This window comes from Antechinus flavipes, chromosome 5, assembly GCF_016432865.1.
Source record: "Antechinus flavipes isolate AdamAnt ecotype Samford, QLD, Australia chromosome 5, AdamAnt_v2, whole genome shotgun sequence".
Classification (NCBI taxonomy): Eukaryota; Metazoa; Chordata; class Mammalia; order Dasyuromorphia; family Dasyuridae; genus Antechinus; species Antechinus flavipes.
The window spans coordinates 228,897,735-228,917,124 of record NC_067402.1 but is presented as its reverse complement, the minus strand read 5'-3'; the positions used below and the strand labels follow the sequence as shown (position 1 = coordinate 228,917,124).

The following is a 19,390-nucleotide window of genomic DNA, read 5'->3' as shown; positions in this document are numbered from 1 at the left end:
GTAGTGGTATCTCAGAGTTGTCTTAATTTGCATTTCTCTGATTAATAATGACTTGGAGCATCTTTTCATATGGCTAGAAATAGTTTCAATTTCTTCGTCTGAGCATTGTTTGTTCATATCCTTTGACCATTTATCAATTGGAGAATGGCTTGAGAGGCTGAAATCTTTACTTTAACAAATCTATTAGAGCAACAGGTAAATTAAGATACATGGAATTATATAAGACAATTGTGTAGTAAAATAGACAGTAGGGTTAATTTAATGTGTTAATAATTCTAGTGCCATTGTGAAACTTAAATAACTTTTAGTATTTGAGAATGTTAAATTTAGTTAGCACACAGGTATAACAAAATCAAATTTGCTTTATCTAAACCTCTTCTTGCCTGAAAGGTCAAGATTGATGAGCAGTTGTGACATACCTATTGACTTAAGGTATGCTATAATATTGGTATTTTTGTTTTCAAAAACAAAATAACTATCTGCTGTATCAAAATGCCACTTGCTTGATGTTTGCTAATTAGAATTTTTTTTTTTAAATTTGGGATAGCAAAATGTCACATTGAAGGCCTTCTTTTATTAATTTTTCTGGCTGTTTTAGTGGATTGTAATAGGATTCAGCAGTATGATGTGACTGTCAGTCTTGGACTGCATTGGCGTGACATAGCTTCCATGAATTAACAAGTGATACACTCTTTTTGTACCCTGTCTTCCTCATCTAGAGATTTGGGACTTTTGGTTACCCCCATTTAAGAAATCTGTTGATAAAAGGCTAAGGGAATCTTCAGAATTATCTTGAAGATAGTGAAGAATTTGAAACTATGTCATTAAACCTTGAGGTATTTGACCTGAAGAAGAGAAGGTTTAGGGGAAAGAATAATTTAGTCAACAAGAATTTATTAAGTACCTGCTATGTGCCAGGCTGAGCACTGAAACCCCTCTTGACTTTCAAAAACTTAAAATCTTCTGGCATTTGATACTGATGACCAAGTTAGGTTTTAGTAATCACTGCTTCCCTTTCTAGATATTTGTCAACCATTTCTTTTATGATATCTTTTAGTATTTTCCCAGGAATTAACATCAAACTCATTGGCCTATAGTTTTCAGACTATCTTCACTTGTACTTTTTGAAAAGAAATTCTTTTATTTTTCTTCATTCTGAGGGGGATAACTCTCCTGTTTTCTAGAGTTTTCCATATATTCCTGATATTGGCACAATAGTCCACATTTGCCAGTATTTTCAGTTTTCAGTACCTGGAAATGTAATTCATTTGGATCAGTTGACTTGGATTCATTAAGAAAGTAACTAGATACTCTTTTTACTATTAACTTCCTTAGTTTGGCTATCACTTCCTCTTAGCTATTTTTCCCCTGTTACTTTTGTATCCCCAGCTGTTAGCTTGGCATGTAATAAGCACTTAATAAATATTGATTGATTGATTGATTTGACCTAATATTGCTAGTTCTTGGGAAGAAAAGAGGGGAGGGAAGCAGAAACAAAAAGGGGGAAAAAAAGATAAAATACTCAATTCCAGAGATATCCACAATCCATAAAAGTATCATTATATCTTGGTGATTGATTTAGAGAGAAAAGAGAGATTACTGTAGACTGAAATGATTAAAGATGATTTCTTGAGGGATGTAGACATTGAACTTAGGACTTGAAGGAAAGAAAGTTTTGATTAGATTAGAAAGGGAGAAGGCATTATGTTTGGAGATAGAAATGAGCAAGTCATACTCATATGACTATATATATAATATATATATATATATATATATATATATATATATAACATATATATATATATATATACACATATAACCATACTCATATGGTTAATTAATCTGTGTGCAAAAATGAGGGATCTTTGATCAACAAACTTCAAGCACATAGTAATGTGCCTTGTGTTAAGTATTCCGGAGAAAAAGAATATAGAAAATGATCTATCTTCTCTAGGAGCTTATATTCAAATAGAGGGAACAACACATAAACAACTGTATAAGATATATATGGTAGATATAAAATAATTTCAGAGGGAAGGTGTAATGACCGCGTATTTAAAATCAGCCGGAGTCAGGAATTCAGGTTAAGGGAAAAATCTTCAATCTTTATTGAAGTGAAGAGGTGAATAAGGATTGCGATAGTAATATGGGCAGCTGCAACAGGAAGCCAGCTAACAGATGGGGATCTGAGCTGAAAGGGCCATCGCAATGGCAGTGCAAGCAGTCTCTCCTTCCCCTTTCTTTTCCCCTCCCCTGCCTCCACCCACCAAAATCGTCATTTTCCTATATAACACATCAGGACTTACACATAGAGTGGGCGGAGGCCATTCTTTCTCCAAGCTTATATATTAATAGAGTATGGTCTAATTACTATTTAGCCTCATGTGCTTGGGATCTCAGTGCATCAACTCAAGCCTCAGCCCATTACAGGAAAGCACCAGCAGTGGGAAATAGAGCAGAGGGAAGGAAGAGTCCAGGAAAGACCTGTTGTAAAAAGAAATGGAATTTTAGCTAAGAAAGAAAAACAAAAGATAGAAGTGAGGAGGATGGGCACTCTAAGCTTGGGAAAAGTAAATGAAGAGTCAGGAGATTCACTTTTTTGGAAAAGCAAGAAAACAGTTACTGGATCATAGAATTTGTGGAGAGGGAGGTAAAGTATAAGAAGACTAGAAAGAAAGAAAGAAGGGACCATGTTGTAAAGAACTCTATAAGCCAAATAAATTTTATATTTGATCCTGGACATAATAGGTTGCCGCTGGAGTTTAATGAGTATGGTTAAGTAAATCAACTGTAAGTTTGTTGTAATAGTTCAGACAGGATGTAGTTGGGATTTATATCAGAATAGTTGCTGTGTGAATGGAATGAAATGAACTTATATGAGAGATGCTATCAATATATGAACTATGAGACTTTCTGGCCTACATGTATGGAGTGAGTGTGAGTCAGGGATATCACTGAGTTTGTGAACTTGGGCAACTGGAAAGATAGTGGTCTCTTAACAATAATAGGTAAATTTGGAAGAGGGAAGAACTTGTATAAAGTATATATGAGTTTTGTTTTAAACATGTTGAGTTTGAGATGTCTTTGGAGCATTCTAAAATATGCTGTTTGAGTTGTACAATAAGCAGATATGATTCTAGACTGGAAGTAAGAAAAGAGGGTAGAGCTGGAAAAATAGATTTGAGAATCATCTGTATAGAGGTAAGGATTGAATTCATTAGAGATGATGAGGTAATCAAGCAAGGTAATATATTGGAAGAAAAGGAGATGGCCCAACACAGGGAGCACCAAGTAGCATGACTTGGAGCAAGATCATCCAGCAAAGGAAACTGAGGAGTGGTCAGAGAGGTAGAAGAAGAATCAGGAAAGAGTGATTTCATGAAAGCCTAGGAGACAATATCCAGGAGAGAAGGATCATCAATAATGTCAGGAGCTGTAAAGAAGTCAAGAAGATTGGAGATTTAGACCACTAAGAAATCATTAGTAATTTTGAATAGAGGAATTTCAATTAAATGATGAGCGTTTTAGAAGAGAGGAAGAACAAATGAAATAAAGACTGACTGTGTATTATAGACAAATTTCTCAAGTTTAGCCACAAAAAGGTAGAGAGATGTAGGACAGTGACTAATAGTTATGGTCAAGTTAAGTGAGAATTTTTAAAGGATAGTAGAGACATTTGGCATGTTTGTAGGCAATAGGGAAGTAGGCAAGAGACAGATCCTTGAAGATTAGTGGGAGAGTAGAGATCTGCTCAATATGGGGTCAATAGTGTATGTAGAATTCTTTTGCTCTGATGAGGCAGGAATGTAGTAGACAATAGTGACAGAAAATAGAATAGTGAGTGATTTGAAATGAAGAGCTCTTTGAGATTGGCTTCCATTTTTTCTTTGAAATATGGGGAAATGTGTAGCTGAAAGTATAGCAATATCATGGGAGGGATATAAAGATTTGGAATAGCTGATGTGGTTAATGGGATAGTGATTGAATTAGGGAAGTAGAAAAAAATTGTCTTGGTGTAGTGTAGAACCAGTTAAGAATTTGTAGTGGATCCAGTCAGCATGGTTTTCTTCACTTTCTTCAGCAGTCTATGAGGGCAACAAATGAAGGGAGTAATCTAAGTTAGTTCTTGGCAAGGCATTATTACTGAAAAGATAAAGGAATAAGGGATGTCTCTATAGAAAATAATAGAATTGAATTGGTTCATCAAGGGGTCGAAATAGGTAAGGAAGGAGAGTGTAGTTAATAGAAAGAACAGAAGGGTGTAGAAATTAGAAGTCATGGTGAGGCCGAACCACAGGGTTAGTTTGTGAAGCATATGGAAAGCTCATGATCACCTAAAGGAATTTCATTTCATGTTCTTTTTCATGGATATGGAAGTGGAATAATTGGAATGTAGGCAAGTTCATAGGCATGACTGTCTCTGTAGAACTTAGGTGAAATGGAGGAATAAGTCATAGGAATTGAATAGATTGATTTGAGAAGTTTGAGGAAGGACTATCAGTGTAGATGTTGAAGATACCTCGTAGGAGTGCTAGAGTTGTGGCAAACAGAGACTGGGACAGTTACTGAACTCATTAAGAATGTCCAGGGGGTTAATAGATGACAGTTACCAGAATCTTGATTGTGATACATTTAGAATGAATGAACCTTTAAGGAGGAGGAGTTTGGGAGTGGTGATGGAAGAGAGGATCTGTAAGTAAGAGTGGGTAGCAGTGTTCTGATTCCCCCATCACCTATGGATGTTATATATCATTGGAAGGGAGTCAGATCCCAACAAAGAGCCATAAGATGAAAGGAATGGAAAAAGGAAAGCTTTAAGATGAAAGCAAGTTTGTTAGCAGGTGGGTGGATCTGGAGTAGGACATTTGTGGGAGGTGGACTATGGGAGATAGGGAATAAAGAAGTAGCATTTATAAGGGGCATTTTGAAAAATTGCAGTAGATAGGTTTTTTTTTTAAATAATAGCTTTTTCTTTTTTTCTTTTGAAACATTTATTTATTTATTTACAAAGCATATGCATGGATAATTTTTCCAATATTGACCTTTGCAAAACCTTTTGTTCCAAATTTTTCTATCTTTCCCCATACTCCCTCTCCTAGTTGGCAGGTAGTCCAGTAAATGTTAAATATGTTGAAATGTATGTTAAATCTCATATGTATATACATATTTATACAATTATCTTGCTGCACAAGAAAATCAGATCAAGAAGGAAGGAAAAGGAAAACTGAGAAAGTAAACAAAATGCAAGCAAATAACAACAGAGAGAATGCTATGTTGTATTCTACTCTCAGTTCCCACATTCCTCTCTCTGGGTATAGATGCCTCTCTTCATCACTGAATAAGTGGAACTAGTTTGAGTCCTCTCATTGTTGAAGAGAGCCACATCCATCAGAACTGATCATCATATAATCTTGTTGCCATGTATAATGATCTGGTTCTGCTCATTTTACGTAGCATCAGTTCAAGTAGGTCTTTCCAAGCCTCTCTATATTCATCCTGCTAGTCATTTCTTACAGAACAATATTATTCTCTAGCATTCATACATAACAATTTATTATTAAGCCATTCTCCAACTGATGGGCATCCACTCAGTTTCCAGTTTCTTGCCACTACAAACAGGGCTGCCACAAACATTTTTGTACATGTGGGTCCCATTCCCTCCTTTAAGATCTCTTTGGGATATAATCCCAGTAGAAACACTGCTGGATCAAAAAGGGTATGCATAATTTGATAACTTTTTGAGCATAGTTCAAACTGCTCTTCAGAATGGTTGGATCTGTTCACAGTTCCACCATCAATGTACCAGTTTTCCCACATCCCTTCAACCTTTGCCATTAACTTTTCCTATCATCTTAGCCAATTTGATAGATGTGTAGTGGTATCTCAGAGTTGTCTTAATTTGCATTACTCTGATCAGTAGTGATTTGGAGCACCTTTTTATATGGCTACAAATAGTTTCAGTTTCTTTGTCTGAAAACTGTCCGTTCATATCCTTTGACCATTTATCAATTGGAGAATGGCTTGAACTGTTATAAATTTGAGACAATTCTCTATGTATTTTAGAAATGTGGCCTTTATCAGATCCTTGGATGTAAAAATGTTTTCCCAGTTTATTGCTTTCTTTCTAATCGTGTCTGCATTAGTTTTGTTTGTACAAAAACTTTGTAACTTAATACAATCAAAATTATCTATTTTGTGATCAATAATGATCTCTAGTTCTTCTTTGGTCCTATGTTCTTCTAATTTGTTTATGATATCATTCTTTATGTCTAGATCATGAACCCATTTCAATCTTATTTTGTCATAGGGTGTTAGGTGTGGATTAACTTTTTATTTTTCAAAATACATGCAAAGATTTTCAATAGTCACCCTTGCAAAACCTTGTCTTCCTTATTTTTCTCCCTCCTATCCTATCACCTTCCTCCCCTAGAAAGCAAGTAATCCAATATAGCTTAAACATGTGCAAGTATATAGGTTTGGAAAGGAAAATTGAGTATTGAATGACTGGTTAAAAGATTTTGACTTTTACAAGCCATTCCCCAATTGATAAGTAGTCAAAGGATATGAATAGACTGTTTTCAGACGCAATTAAACTCATTTCTAATAATAAAAAAATGCTCTAAATTCCTATTGATTAGAGAAATGCAAATTAAGAAAACTGAGGTATCACTTCACACCTTTCAAGATTAACTAAGATGACAAGGAAAAGATAATGATAAATATTGGAAGGGGTGTGGGAAAACTGAGATACTAATGTGTTGTTGGTAGAGTTGTGAAATGATCCAACCAATTCTGGAGAGCAATTTGGAACTATGCCTAAAGAGCTATTAAACTGCATATCTTTTTGATCTAGCAATGTCTTTATTGGATCTGTATCCCAAAGAGATCATAGAAGAGGGAAGCGGGCCCATGTGTGTAAAAGTGTTTGTTGCAGCCCTTTTTATAATAGCAAGGAACTGGAAGTTGAGTGGCTGTTCATCAGTTGGGGAATGACTGAACAAGTTATCAAAAAGAAATGAATGTAATGAAATTTTATTGTTCCATTAGAAATGATGAACAAGCTGATTTCAGGAAAAGCTGGAAAGACTTACATGAACTAATGCTGAGTGAAGTGAGCAGAATATTGTACTAGAGAATATTGTACACAATAACAAGAAGATTATGTGATGATCAGCTGGATTGGCTTGGCCATTTTCAACAATGAGATTATTTAAAGCAGTTCCAATAGATTTGTGATGGAAAGTGCCATCTATACCCAGAGAGAGAACTATGGAGACTGATTGTGGATCAAAACCTAATACTTCAAAACATAGTACTTTTACCCTTTTTTGTTTTGGTTTGCTTGCTTGGTTTTTCCCTTTCTCATGTATTTTTTCCCACTTTTGATCTGATTTTCTTTGTGCACCATGACAAATATGGGAATTTATTTATTTATTTGTTTGTTTTTTATAATTATAACTTTTTATTGACAGAACCCATGCCTGGGTAATTTTTTACAACATTGTCCCTTGCACTCACTTCTGTTCCTACTTTCCCCCTCCTTCCCTCTACCCCCTCCCCCAGATGGCAAGCAGTCCTATACATGTTAAATATGTCACAGTATATCCTAGATACAATATATGTGTGCAGAACCGAACAGTTCTCTTGTTGCACAGGGAGAATTGGATTCAGAAGAAATAAATAATCTGGGAAGAAAAACAAAAATGCAAGCAGTTTACATTCATTTCCCAGTGTTCTTTCTTTGGGTGTTGCTGCTTCTGTCCATCGTTGATCCATTGAAACTGAGTTAGATCTTCTCTTTGTCAAAGTAATCTACTTCTATCAGAATACATCCTCATACAGTATCATTGTTGAAGTATGTAATGATCTGGTTCTGTTCATTTCACTTAGCATCAGTTCATGTAAGTCTCTCCAAGCCTCTCTGTATTCATCCTGCTGGTCATTTCTTACAGAACAATAATATTTCATAACATTCATATACCACAGTTTACCCAACCATTCTCCAATTGATGGGCATCCATTCATTTTCTAGTTTCTAGCCACTATAAACAGGGCTGCCACAAACATTTTGGCACATACAAGTCCCTTTCCCTTCTTTAGTATCTCTTTGGGGTATAAGCCCAGTAGTAACACTGCTGGATCAAAGGGTATGCACAGTTTGATAACTTTTGGGGCATAATTCCAGATTGCTCTCCAGAATGGTTAGATTCGTTCACAACTTCACCAATAATGCACCAGTGTCCCAGTTTTCCCGCATCCCCTCCAACATTCATCATTATTTTTTCCTGTCATCTTAGCCAATCTGACAGGTGTGTAGTGGTATCTCAGAGTTGTCTTAATTTGCATTTCTCTGATCAATAGTGATTTGGAACACTCTTTCATATGAATGTAAATAGTTTCAATTTCATCATCTGAAAATTGTCAGTTCATATTCTTTGACCATTTATCAATTGGAGAATGGCTTGATTTCTTATAATTTAGAGTCAATTATATATTTTGGAAATGAGGCCTTTATCAGACTCTTTAACTGTGAAAATGTTTTCCCAGTTTGTTGCTTCCCTTCTAATCTTGTTTGCATTAGTTTTGTTTGTACAAAGGTTTTTTAATTTGATGTAATCAAAATTTTCTATTTTGTGATCATTAATGATCTCTAGTTCATCTTTGGTCACATATTTCTTCCTCCTCCACAGGTCTGAAAGGTAAACTATCCTATGTTCCTCTTATTTATTTATAATCTCGTTCTTTATGCCTGAATCATGGACCCATTTTGATCTTATCTTGGTGTACGGTGTTAAGTGTGGGTCCATGCCTAATTCCTGCCATACTAATTTCCAGTTTTCCCAGCAGTTTTTGTCAAATAATGAATTCTTAACCCAAAAGTTAGGACCTTTGGGTTTGTCAAACACTAGATTGCTATAGTTGACTATTTTGTCTTGTGAACCCAACCTATTCCACTGATCAACTAATCAATTTCTTAGCCAATACCAAATGGTTTTGGTGACTGCTGCTTTATAATTTAGTTTTATATCAGATACAGCTAGGCTACCTTCATTTGATTTTTTTTTTCCATTAATTCCCTTGAGATTCTTGATCTTTTGTTCTTCCATATGAATTTTGTTGTTATTTTTTCTAGATCATTAAAATATTTTCTTGGAAGTCTGATTGGTGTAGCACTAAATAAATAGATTACTTTAAGGAGTATTGTCATCTTTATTATATTCGCTCGGCCTATCCAAGAGGACTTAATGTTTTTCCAATTATTTAAATCTGACTTTATTTGTGTGGAAAGTTTTTTGTAATTTTGCTCATATAATTCCTGACTTTCCTTTGGTAGATAGATTCCCAAACATTTTATGCTATCAACAGTTATTTTGAATGGAATTTCTCTTTGTATCTCTTGCTGTTGGATTTTGTTGATGTATAAAAATGCTGAGGATTTATGTGGATTTATTTTGTATACTGCAACTTTGCTAAAGTTATGAATTATTTCTAATAGCTTTTTAGTAGAATCTCTGGGGTTCTCTAAGTATACCATAATATCATCTGCAAAGAGTGATAGTTTGATTTCCTCATTGCCTACTCTAATTTCTTTAATCTCTTTCTTGACTCTTATTGCTGAGGCTAGCGTTTCTAATATAATATTGAATAATAATGGTGATAGTGGGCAACCTTGCTTCACTCCTGATCTTACTGGGAAAAGTTCCAGTTTTTCCCCATTGCATATGATGCTTTCTGATGGTTTTAAAGATATGCTCCTGACTATTTTAAGGAAAAGCCCCTTTATTCCTATCCTCTCAAGTGTTTTTATTAGGAATGTATGTTGGATTTTACCAAATGCTTTTTCTGCATCTATTGAGATGATCATATGGTTTTTGTTAATTCGGTTATTGATATGATCAATTATGCTAATAGTTTTCCTAATATTGAACCAGCTCTGCATTCCTGGTATAAATCCTACTTGGTCATAGTGTATTATCCTGGGGATGATTTTCTGTAATCTTTTTGTTAAGATTTTAGCATCAATATTCATTAGGGAGATTGGTCTATGATTTTCTTTCTCTGTTTTCAACCTACCTGGTTTAGGTATCAGTACCAAGTGTGTGTCATAAAAGGAATTTGGCAGGACTCCTTTATTCCCTATTTTTTCAAATAGCTTGTATAGTATTGGGGCTAATTGTTCTTTAAATGTTTGGTAGAATTCACATGTAAATGTATCTGGTCCTGGGGAGTTTTTCTTAGGAAGTTGATTAATAGCTTGTTCTATTTCTTTTTCTAAAATGAGACTATTTAAGCAATTTACTTCCTCCTCTTAATCTGGGAAGCTTATATTGTTGGAGGTAGTCATCATTTCACTTAGGCTATCAAATTTATTGGCATAAAGTTGGGCAAAGTAACTCCTTATTATTGCTCTAATTTCTTTTTCATTGGTAGAAAGTTCCCCCTTTTCATTTTTTAAGACTAACAATTTGATTTTCCTCTCCTTTTTCTAATGAGATTTATCCAAGGTAAAACTATTTTATTGGTTTTTTCAAAAAATCAACTCTTAGTTTTATTTATTAATTCAATAGTTTTTTTTTTTTTACTTTCAGTATTATTAATTTCTCCTTATAATTTTAGAATTTCAAGCTTAGTATTTGATTGGGAATTTTTAATTTGGTCTTTTTCTAGCTTTTTAAGTTAAAAGCACAGTTCATTGATCTTCTCTTTCTGTATTTTATTCTATTTATTAAGCCTCTAAAGATATAAAATTTCCCCTTATTATTGCTTTGGCTTCATCCCACAAATTTTGGTATGATGTCTCATCGTTGTCATTATCTTGAGTGAAATTATTAATTGTGTCTATAATTTGCTGTTTCACCCAATCATTCTTTAAGATGAGATTATTTAGTTTCCAATTATTTTTTGGTCTATTTACCCCTAACTTTTTTTGAATGTAGTTTTTATGGCATCATGATCTGAAAAGAAAGCATTTACTATTTCTGACTTCCTGCATTTAATTTTGAGGTCTGTATGTCCTAATACATGGTCAATTTTTGTATAGGTTCCATGAACTACTGAGAAGAAAGTATACTCTTTTCTGTCACCATTCAGTTTTCTCCAAAGATCCATCATATCTAATTTTTCCAATATTTTATTTACCTCTTTAATTTCTTACTTGTTTTGTGGTTTGATTTATATAATTCTGAGGAGTGCAAGATTGAGATCTCCCACTGTTATAGTTTGGCTGTCTATTTCTTTTTGCAACTCTCTTAATTTCTTATGGGAATATATTTAGAAAAATATGTTGAAAACTATCTTTGCATGTATTTGGGGAAAAAATACAAAAGAATTATAATTTTTAAAAAAGAAATATTGATTTTATTTTATCGGCATTTGGTGGGAGCCTTTGATTCTTAGGTTGAAAATCATGTTTTAAGAAGCAGCAGCCAGTGATGATAAGAAGTTGTGGTAAGGTAACCAGTTATGGTTCAGGTGTTAAGGGGTTAGACGAGAATAATTTCAGTGGAAATAAGGAATGGTTAGGAAATAAAAGTCAAAGAAAGAGACAGCTGAATTGAAGATGACTTTTGCATTTGGAATTCAGAGGAAAAGAAAGCAAAAATCATTAGGTTCAGTTTGATAGTCATGCATTTAACTGGATTTGTCCATTGAGCAGTTGAAGAACATGACTCTAGAGAATCAGTGAAATCACAGGACTGAAGATAGATATCAACATAAAAGTGATCAGTTAAACATTAAAATAGCATAGTGAGGGAGAGAAGCAGAAGATCAAGGAGATTTAAAGGAACTTTTTAATCTGAAAATGAAAAGATTTAGTGAGGACAAATATTTGAAAAGTTACAGGGTAGAGGAAGAAGTATAAATATCTGTTCAGTCTCAGAGGTCAGTAGTTGTACCATTGGGTAAAAGTTATAAGCAAATACATTTTGGTTCAAAGTATAGAAAAACTTCTTCAAAACGAACTGTCCAAAAATTGAATGGACTGCTTAGAGCGTTAATGAATCTATAGTGAAAATTTGTTTATCTGGGTAAGGGTTGGACTAGATGGACCTGTCTTTTCCAGTTCAGGATTTCTATGATTCTTTAGACACCTAAATTTCAGGATAAAGAAGATAAAGCTACAATGAAGAAAAATAAGGGGAGGAACAAAAATGATACAGACAAGAAACTAGGATAGTCTAATGTTTGCTTACTTGATTGCTGTTTTCATTGAAAAATGTTAATATATTTATTGAATCTGGAAAAGTATATTTACTTTTAGTAGCAAGTCTAATTTTTAAAAAGTACACATTTTTGATCCTCTAACAAAGAACTTTATATAAACCATTAGATTGGAAATAAAATGTGTTCAAATATAAAATTATTAAAATTTGACAAATTATTTTGAAGCATATCTTCCAGTGAGAAGAGGTAAAATTAGTAAAGATTTCTGGACACATAGCTAACCAAAGAAAGAACCTAATAAACTGATTTAGACAGTCTGGGGATATTGTCATAATCAAATTGTATAAGTTTATTCCTAAATGAATTGCTAACATCAGCTATTTAGTAGTGTTAGGCACATAATGCTGGTTTTAAAATTTGATTTGTCCATTTTAATTAGGAAAGTAGCTCTTTATTTTTTTTCTTTTAAGTGCTTTAGTGATGCTTTTTTTCCTTTTTTTGTCATTATCATGTCCCATTGACTCTTCCTTCTCTACTCCTCTGCTTCCTACTCCACAGAACTCTTTTGCATAACAAACTAAGCAAAAAGCAAGCAAAACAAATACATAGTCTGTCTAAAAACATTCACCTTATTCCACATAGCAGAGGCATTATTTCACATAATCTTGAAATCATGATTTGACTACATTGATCAGATTCTGAAGACTTTAAATGTTTTTTTTTCCTTACATTTTCATTAGTCATGTAAATTGTTCAGGTTCTGCTTGCTTTGCTCAAAAGTTGTTAATTTTGACAGTCTTTTTTTGAGGTCTACCAACATGAACCTCCTATTCATGTTGATTAATATTAACAATAATAATAGCTTTTTGGTAGCATTTTTAAGACTTATAAACCACTTTATGAATTTTCCATCTGATCCTCATCCCAGTCCTGGGAGGTAAGTGCTCTTTTATTACCTCCTTTTACAGTTGAGGAAATTAAGTTGTTTAGAGGTTAATAATAAATACCTGAGGTTGGATTTGAATTCAGGAGTTACAGAGTGTAGGTCTAGCATTCTATCCATAATGCTACATAATAGCCTAATAAATTTGCTTTTTCTCATTCTTATAGATCCATCAGGATTCATTTTTGATTTGCAGTCCAATACTGTGCTGGCCCAAGGAGGAACTTTTGAGAACATGAAAGAAAAGGTAAGAGTGGAAAGTAAGGTAGCAAACTTGAATGCATTTAGCTGAACAAACAGAAAAATTTGAGCATTAAAATTTCACTGTGTATCAGCCAGTTTAATTACATTAGACACACTGAAAAGATAGCAGCCATGGTATAAAATTAGACAGGGTTCACATTAATGAATATCTCCATCTTTCAAAGAATAAGCCAATGCTCTGGTGGAATATGCATGGTTGGAAACCAGGTCCTTACTGTTTGTAGATGTAGGCTATTATGGAACATGAATAAATTCTTAGTTTTAGGCATGGGGTGATTGGTGGCATTAGTTCTTTGCAATGTGACTATTGGGGAGTTGATAGTAACAGATTACTGTTACTTTCTGAATCCCTTTCTGAAGGGGATTCACACTAATCAGAGATGCTGAAAAGTTCTATTAATGATGATCCTCTTGGGAACCAAAGGCAAAAGGTCCTGAAGGACCTGTCCTAAAATATATTCAGACTCATACAGTCTCAGAATTGCAAGGAATCTCAGAGGTCCTTTAATCTAATGCTTCTCTGAACAAAAATCCCCTTTATAATATATCTGATGAGTATTTATTTGAGTTTTGCCAGACAGCCCATTCAACTTTATAGTTATTAGGAAATATTTATATCTATACAAAAATTTACTTATAACTTTTATCCATTGTGACTCTGAGCAAGTCACTTAATTCTGCCTCAGTTTCCTCATCTGTAAAAAGGGCTGGAGAAGAAAATGGCAGACCACTTCAGTATCTCTGCCAAGAAAATCTTAAATGGGTTATGAAGAGTCAGGCACAACTGAGCAACAAATGTTAAGTTATATCATACCAGGTGCTAAAGACTGAAGTATAATAAAATAATAATAGCTAATATTTATATAGCACCTACTCTTTTAGTACTAAAGTTTTAACTAACATTATTTCATTTGAGCCTTATAACAGGAGTATAGGTACCCCAGGAGTAGGTACGATTATTATTCTCATTTTACAGATGAAAAAAAAAAAAGATTAAAACAGTGCTTAAGTGACATGCCCAGGATCACACAGGTAGAATGTGTCTAAGGATGGATTTTAACTCCAATCTTCCTGATTCCCACTCTGGTGCTCTCTTCACAGCACCAATAACAGCCTAAGAAAGGAACAACCCCTCAGTCTCAAAAGAGTTATAGACGTGTGTGTGGGTGTGGGTGTGGGTGTGTTTGCGCGCACGCACGTGTGTGCGTGCATAGAGAAATCATATGATCAGATCTGTGTTTAAGGAAGTAATTACTTTGGCAGTTATGTATTGGGTGGATTGGAGTGATGAAAGCCTTAAAATGGGGAAGCTGTTACAGTAATCTAGGTGAGAGTGCCTGACTCATAGTCTTCCTTTCAATTCATATTTTAGGACTTTAATATATTGTGAATTAATTTTGATGTCCCCCTTAAACACTCTAGGCTTTTAAATTCATCAGCTCTTTGAACTTCAATGACTTACATCTTCATTCTACCTTAACCACCCAAATCAGTTACCATACTAATAACTTTGTCTCTAATATCACTTTGAACTCTGAAATTATCCTTTTTTGGTCACTCTTGTTTCTCCATTCTTTCTTTTGACTTAATCATTTTATATATGTGTCTGTGTGTCTCTGCATCTCTGTGTGTGTATTTGTCTTAATAATCTTCTGTCCTACTAGCTCTTTCTCCCTTTCTACCTGGTTCTGTCTGTATTCTTTATGCAAGGGGCCATTTCAGCTACAAGCTCTCCTTTTCTTTTAAATACTGTCATTATTTGTGCCCTGCCAGTACTCAGGTTTACCCCTACCATCTTATCACCTCTTTTCTCTTGTTATTCTACTGAATGCCACTAAAATAAGTCACTCTAATGTTTTAGCAGCATTCACTACAAATTTAGGTTGTTTTTAAAATATCTTATTTTTAAATCACTTTCACTTAAGTGATGTTCATGTCAATCTTTCTTCCCTATGGAGCCATTCTTTGCAATAAATTGTAAAAGAAAAAGAAAAAAGGCAGTTGAGCAACCATTCCCTTTCCCTCCAAAAAAAGGTCCTATCTGCAAATATTTACGATGTTTCATACTGATAACCTCACATCTATGCAAGGTGGTTAAGGTTTTCTTACTTTCTTACTTCCACTCTAAAGCCACTCTTTTTGCTCATTACAATATCAAGGTTTTGGGGATATAGCCAAAATAATTCTTGTGGAAAAATTTATTATCTCCAAACATTTTCATCAGCAAAAGAGAGAAAGACTAGACCAATGAAATGGGCAGGCAACTAAAGAAAGCAAAACAAAACAAAATTTTAAAACCAGAAACTAAAGATCAGAATAGAAATCCTAAAAGTCAAAGAAGAAATTAACAAAATTAAAAGCAAAACAAAATCATAATTCATTGATTTTTTAAAATAGGAAAGCCAATTTACCAGTATCAAAAATGAAAAATTGAATTTACAACAAATGGAGAATAAAAGAAATTATTTGAAAATATTTTATCCAGTTTTATGCCAGTAAAACCTAACAATCTAAATGAAATGGGTTAATATTTACAAAACTATTTACTGCCTAGATTCAAAGAACAAGAAACAAAGAATTTACACAATCTGAAAAGGAAATTGAACAAATCATAAATGAGCCTCCCAAAGAGACATGGGAATGGAAAGCAGATTCTATCAAATATTTAAGAAATAGTTAACTCTAGTTTTACATAAGCTGTTTGTAAAAAAGAGAAAGGAATCCTATCATTCTTTTTATGATACAAAGATGGTCTTGATACATAAACCAGTAAGAGACAAAATATTAGCAGGTAGATTATAACAACATATTACCACAGTCAGATTCAGCTTATATTGTGAATCCAGAGTTGATTTAATATTAGGGAAAATGTGAACATAATAGACAATATTAACAAGAACAACAAAAATCTTATGAATATATATCAATAAATGTGGAAAAAACTTTTGACAAAATACAACGCCCATTCTTGTTTTAAAAAATAAGAACATTAGGAAACATAGATATTTTTGCCTTAATATTATTAGTACCCCTCTAAAACCTATTGCCAATATTATACATGATAGAAATAAACTAGAAACTTTTAAAATAAGATCTAGAATATATCAGGGATGTACATTATTGCCTTTGCTATTTGATATAGTGTTTTAAATTCTAGTTATAGTAATAAGACAAAAAAAAAATTGAGAGGTTTAGGTTGGGCACTACTAACTGGTTAGTGACAAAGTCAAGTGACTCTGAAACACAATGGACTGTTTTAAAGCCTGGTTTTTACATTTCAAGAAATCATAAGTGAAAACTAAACAGGACAAAAAGTAAACTGCCAAAGGTTTTTGAGAAAAAAAAAAAAAACTTTTTAGAAATCTAAGCCTCAAACCCCCCAAAAAAGTCTTACAAAAGATAAGGAACCAAAAATTGTTGGTTTTGGTCCTTCATTCTTGAAGACCCATCTACTGTTGGTTTAAAAATAAATAAATTATTGGAACTAAATAATCTCTTAACCATGTTTTCCTCAGTTCCTCATTTATAAAAAGATCTGGAAAAGAAAATAACAAACCATTCCAGTGTCTTTGTCAAGAAAACACCAAATGGGGTCATGAGTCAGACAACTCTGAACACGTCATATCAGTAAGATAACAAAATCAGAAACAATGGAAGTTAATAACTCAATGTTTTGATAAAGTGTAAAAAAATAAATTATCTAGGGAAAAAAACCCTTATATGGAGAAAGCTATTTAGAAAACTGGAAAATATTCTAGTAGAAATTAGATTTAGACCAACACCTTATATTATGTTCCATTGTACATTCTAAATGGACACACTATTTTAATATTAATCATCAAGCTAAAAAAAATTAGAAGAGAAGTAGATCATATAACTCTCACCAGTATGAATATTCTTAACCAAACAAATTGAGGCTATTACAAAAAAATCAAACATAGCTTTGATTACATGAAACTAAAAAGCATTTCATTTCTGAATAGACAACATTAATGCACATAGGATAAGAGGGGAAATGGGGGGAAATGAGGGGAAAAAATCTTTGCATCAGATTTCCTTTATGAGGGTTTAGTAACCAAGATGTATCAATAATTAATAAATATATATGTAAAACTAATATAGCCATTATTTAGTCAATAAGTAATCAAAAGGGTATGAAGAAAAATACCTTCCCTCTTTTTTCACTGTTCTTCCTTCTACTGTTTAAAGCATACTCCATTTTATGTGAGATAAATTTTTCTATTTTCCTTGTTTCCCCTCTCCCAGTACATTCATTCCTCTTACCAGCTCTTCCATTCTTCTTTTATGATTATCCAAACCTATTAGAATCATACCCAGGTCCTCAAACTCTAATTTTCCCTATAAGAACCCCACTTATGATAAAATTCTGTGGAGTTACTGTAATGCCGGAGAAACTGAGGCAGGATAGAAATTAGAAAACAATTTAATTATTCATTTATTGAAGAGTAAATCAGTTGACTGGATCAGACTCGTGTCTCAAAGTATCCAGCAGCCAATGTCAGATACAAGACTCTTTTATAGGGTAACAAGAACGATGATATAATGGGGGAGGTACTTGAGATGGGGATGATCTAATGGGAGGAGGCATCTAGGATAATATAATGGAGGGAGGTACCCGAGAGGCTCCTGATATTCTAATGATGTCTAAAATGGATAGACCTTTATCCCATCAAACATTAAGAAATATGATTATAGCCTGAAGATATAAGACCTTATCAAACATTAAGAGAAAATGATTATAGCCTAGGGTTTTGGGGCAGAGTAACTGAGGTAGGACGATTTCAAGGAGATTGTGGAATAACATTACATGTCTCACATCCCCTATAAAGGAATATTAACAGTTTAACTTTGTTTATTTCTTTATGATTTCTCACTCTTTTTTTTTTTGTGTGTGCTTCTCTTGAATTCTTTATCAATTTTTTTACTTAGCTTTCTGTTTTTTTTTTTTTTTTTAATTAAAGATTCATTTTTCTCTGTAGGATTAAACTCAGTTTTATTGGTTATCCTTCTGGAATATCTGTTCTAAACTCTCCATATCTTTATGGCTGGGGTGGGAAACCTTTTTTCTGCCTAGGGCCATTTGGATATTTATAAGCATCATTCATGGGACCATAAAAAATTATCAATTTAAAGAACTTAGGCAGAGGGAGATTGTTGTCACCTGTAGTTGGCTTATCAGAGCCAGACCAATTGAATTCATGTTCCCCATCCCTATTTTATGTAGTGGCTGCTAAATCTTGTGTGATTCTGACTCTGGCCCAAGCTGGTATTCAGAGTCTTACTCTTGACCTTGGAGCTCTGGATTTTGGCTATAATATTTCTGTGAATTTTGTTTTTGAAATTTCAGAAACTGAACAGTATATTCTTTCAATTCAGCTTTGTCCTTTAATTCTCAGATATCTGGACTGTTTTATGTTAAAATTCCTGCAAATATGTTATCTGGGTTCCTTTTTTTGTTCATTGCTGTTCTTAATTCCTAAGCTATCTCTCTTCAGCCCAGTTTTCCAGGTGATTTGGGTTTTTTCTTTGAAATTTTTTCACATATTCTTTTTTCTTCTTTTCCTTCTTCTCCTCCTTTTTCTTTCTTATGACGATTATTTCTAAATGTCTTATAAAGTCATTAGCTCTGTTGGCCAATTCTGATTTTCAAGGAGGTACTTTCTTTCATAGTATTTCATACATCTTTTACCAAGTTTATTGTATTATTTTTAACTTTTATTTCCACTTTATTTTTAATAAAAATATTCATTTCATTTTCAAATTTTTTTAATGGTTTCTTTAACTCTTCTAAAGAATTTCTGTTGCACTTGTATCCAATCTAGATTTTTTTCATTGAGGCTTGCCTTGTAAATGTTTTGGGGTCCTTTGTTTCTTTTATGTTTGTGTCTTGAGTTTTCCTCTTACTATAGTGGCTTTTTGTGATATGGTTCTTTTTTTGTTTGTTATTTTTCCAATCTATTTCTTGACTTTGGACATTATATCAGTGGTAGGTTCTAT

The 19,390-nt window shown here is 33.4% G+C and overlaps 1 protein-coding gene across 1 annotated transcript in view; it reads left to right on the top strand.

Annotated features, from left to right (window-relative positions):
* SPATS2 (spermatogenesis associated serine rich 2) overlaps nt 1-19,390 on the top strand; it is a 186,674-nt gene that overhangs the window by 102,255 nt on the left and 65,029 nt on the right. Inside the window, exon 3 of the mRNA XM_051961981.1 lies at nt 13,276-13,355. Coding sequence (XP_051817941.1) covers nt 13,276-13,355 — 80 coding nt within the window. The remainder of the gene's footprint in view (nt 1-13,275; nt 13,356-19,390) is intronic.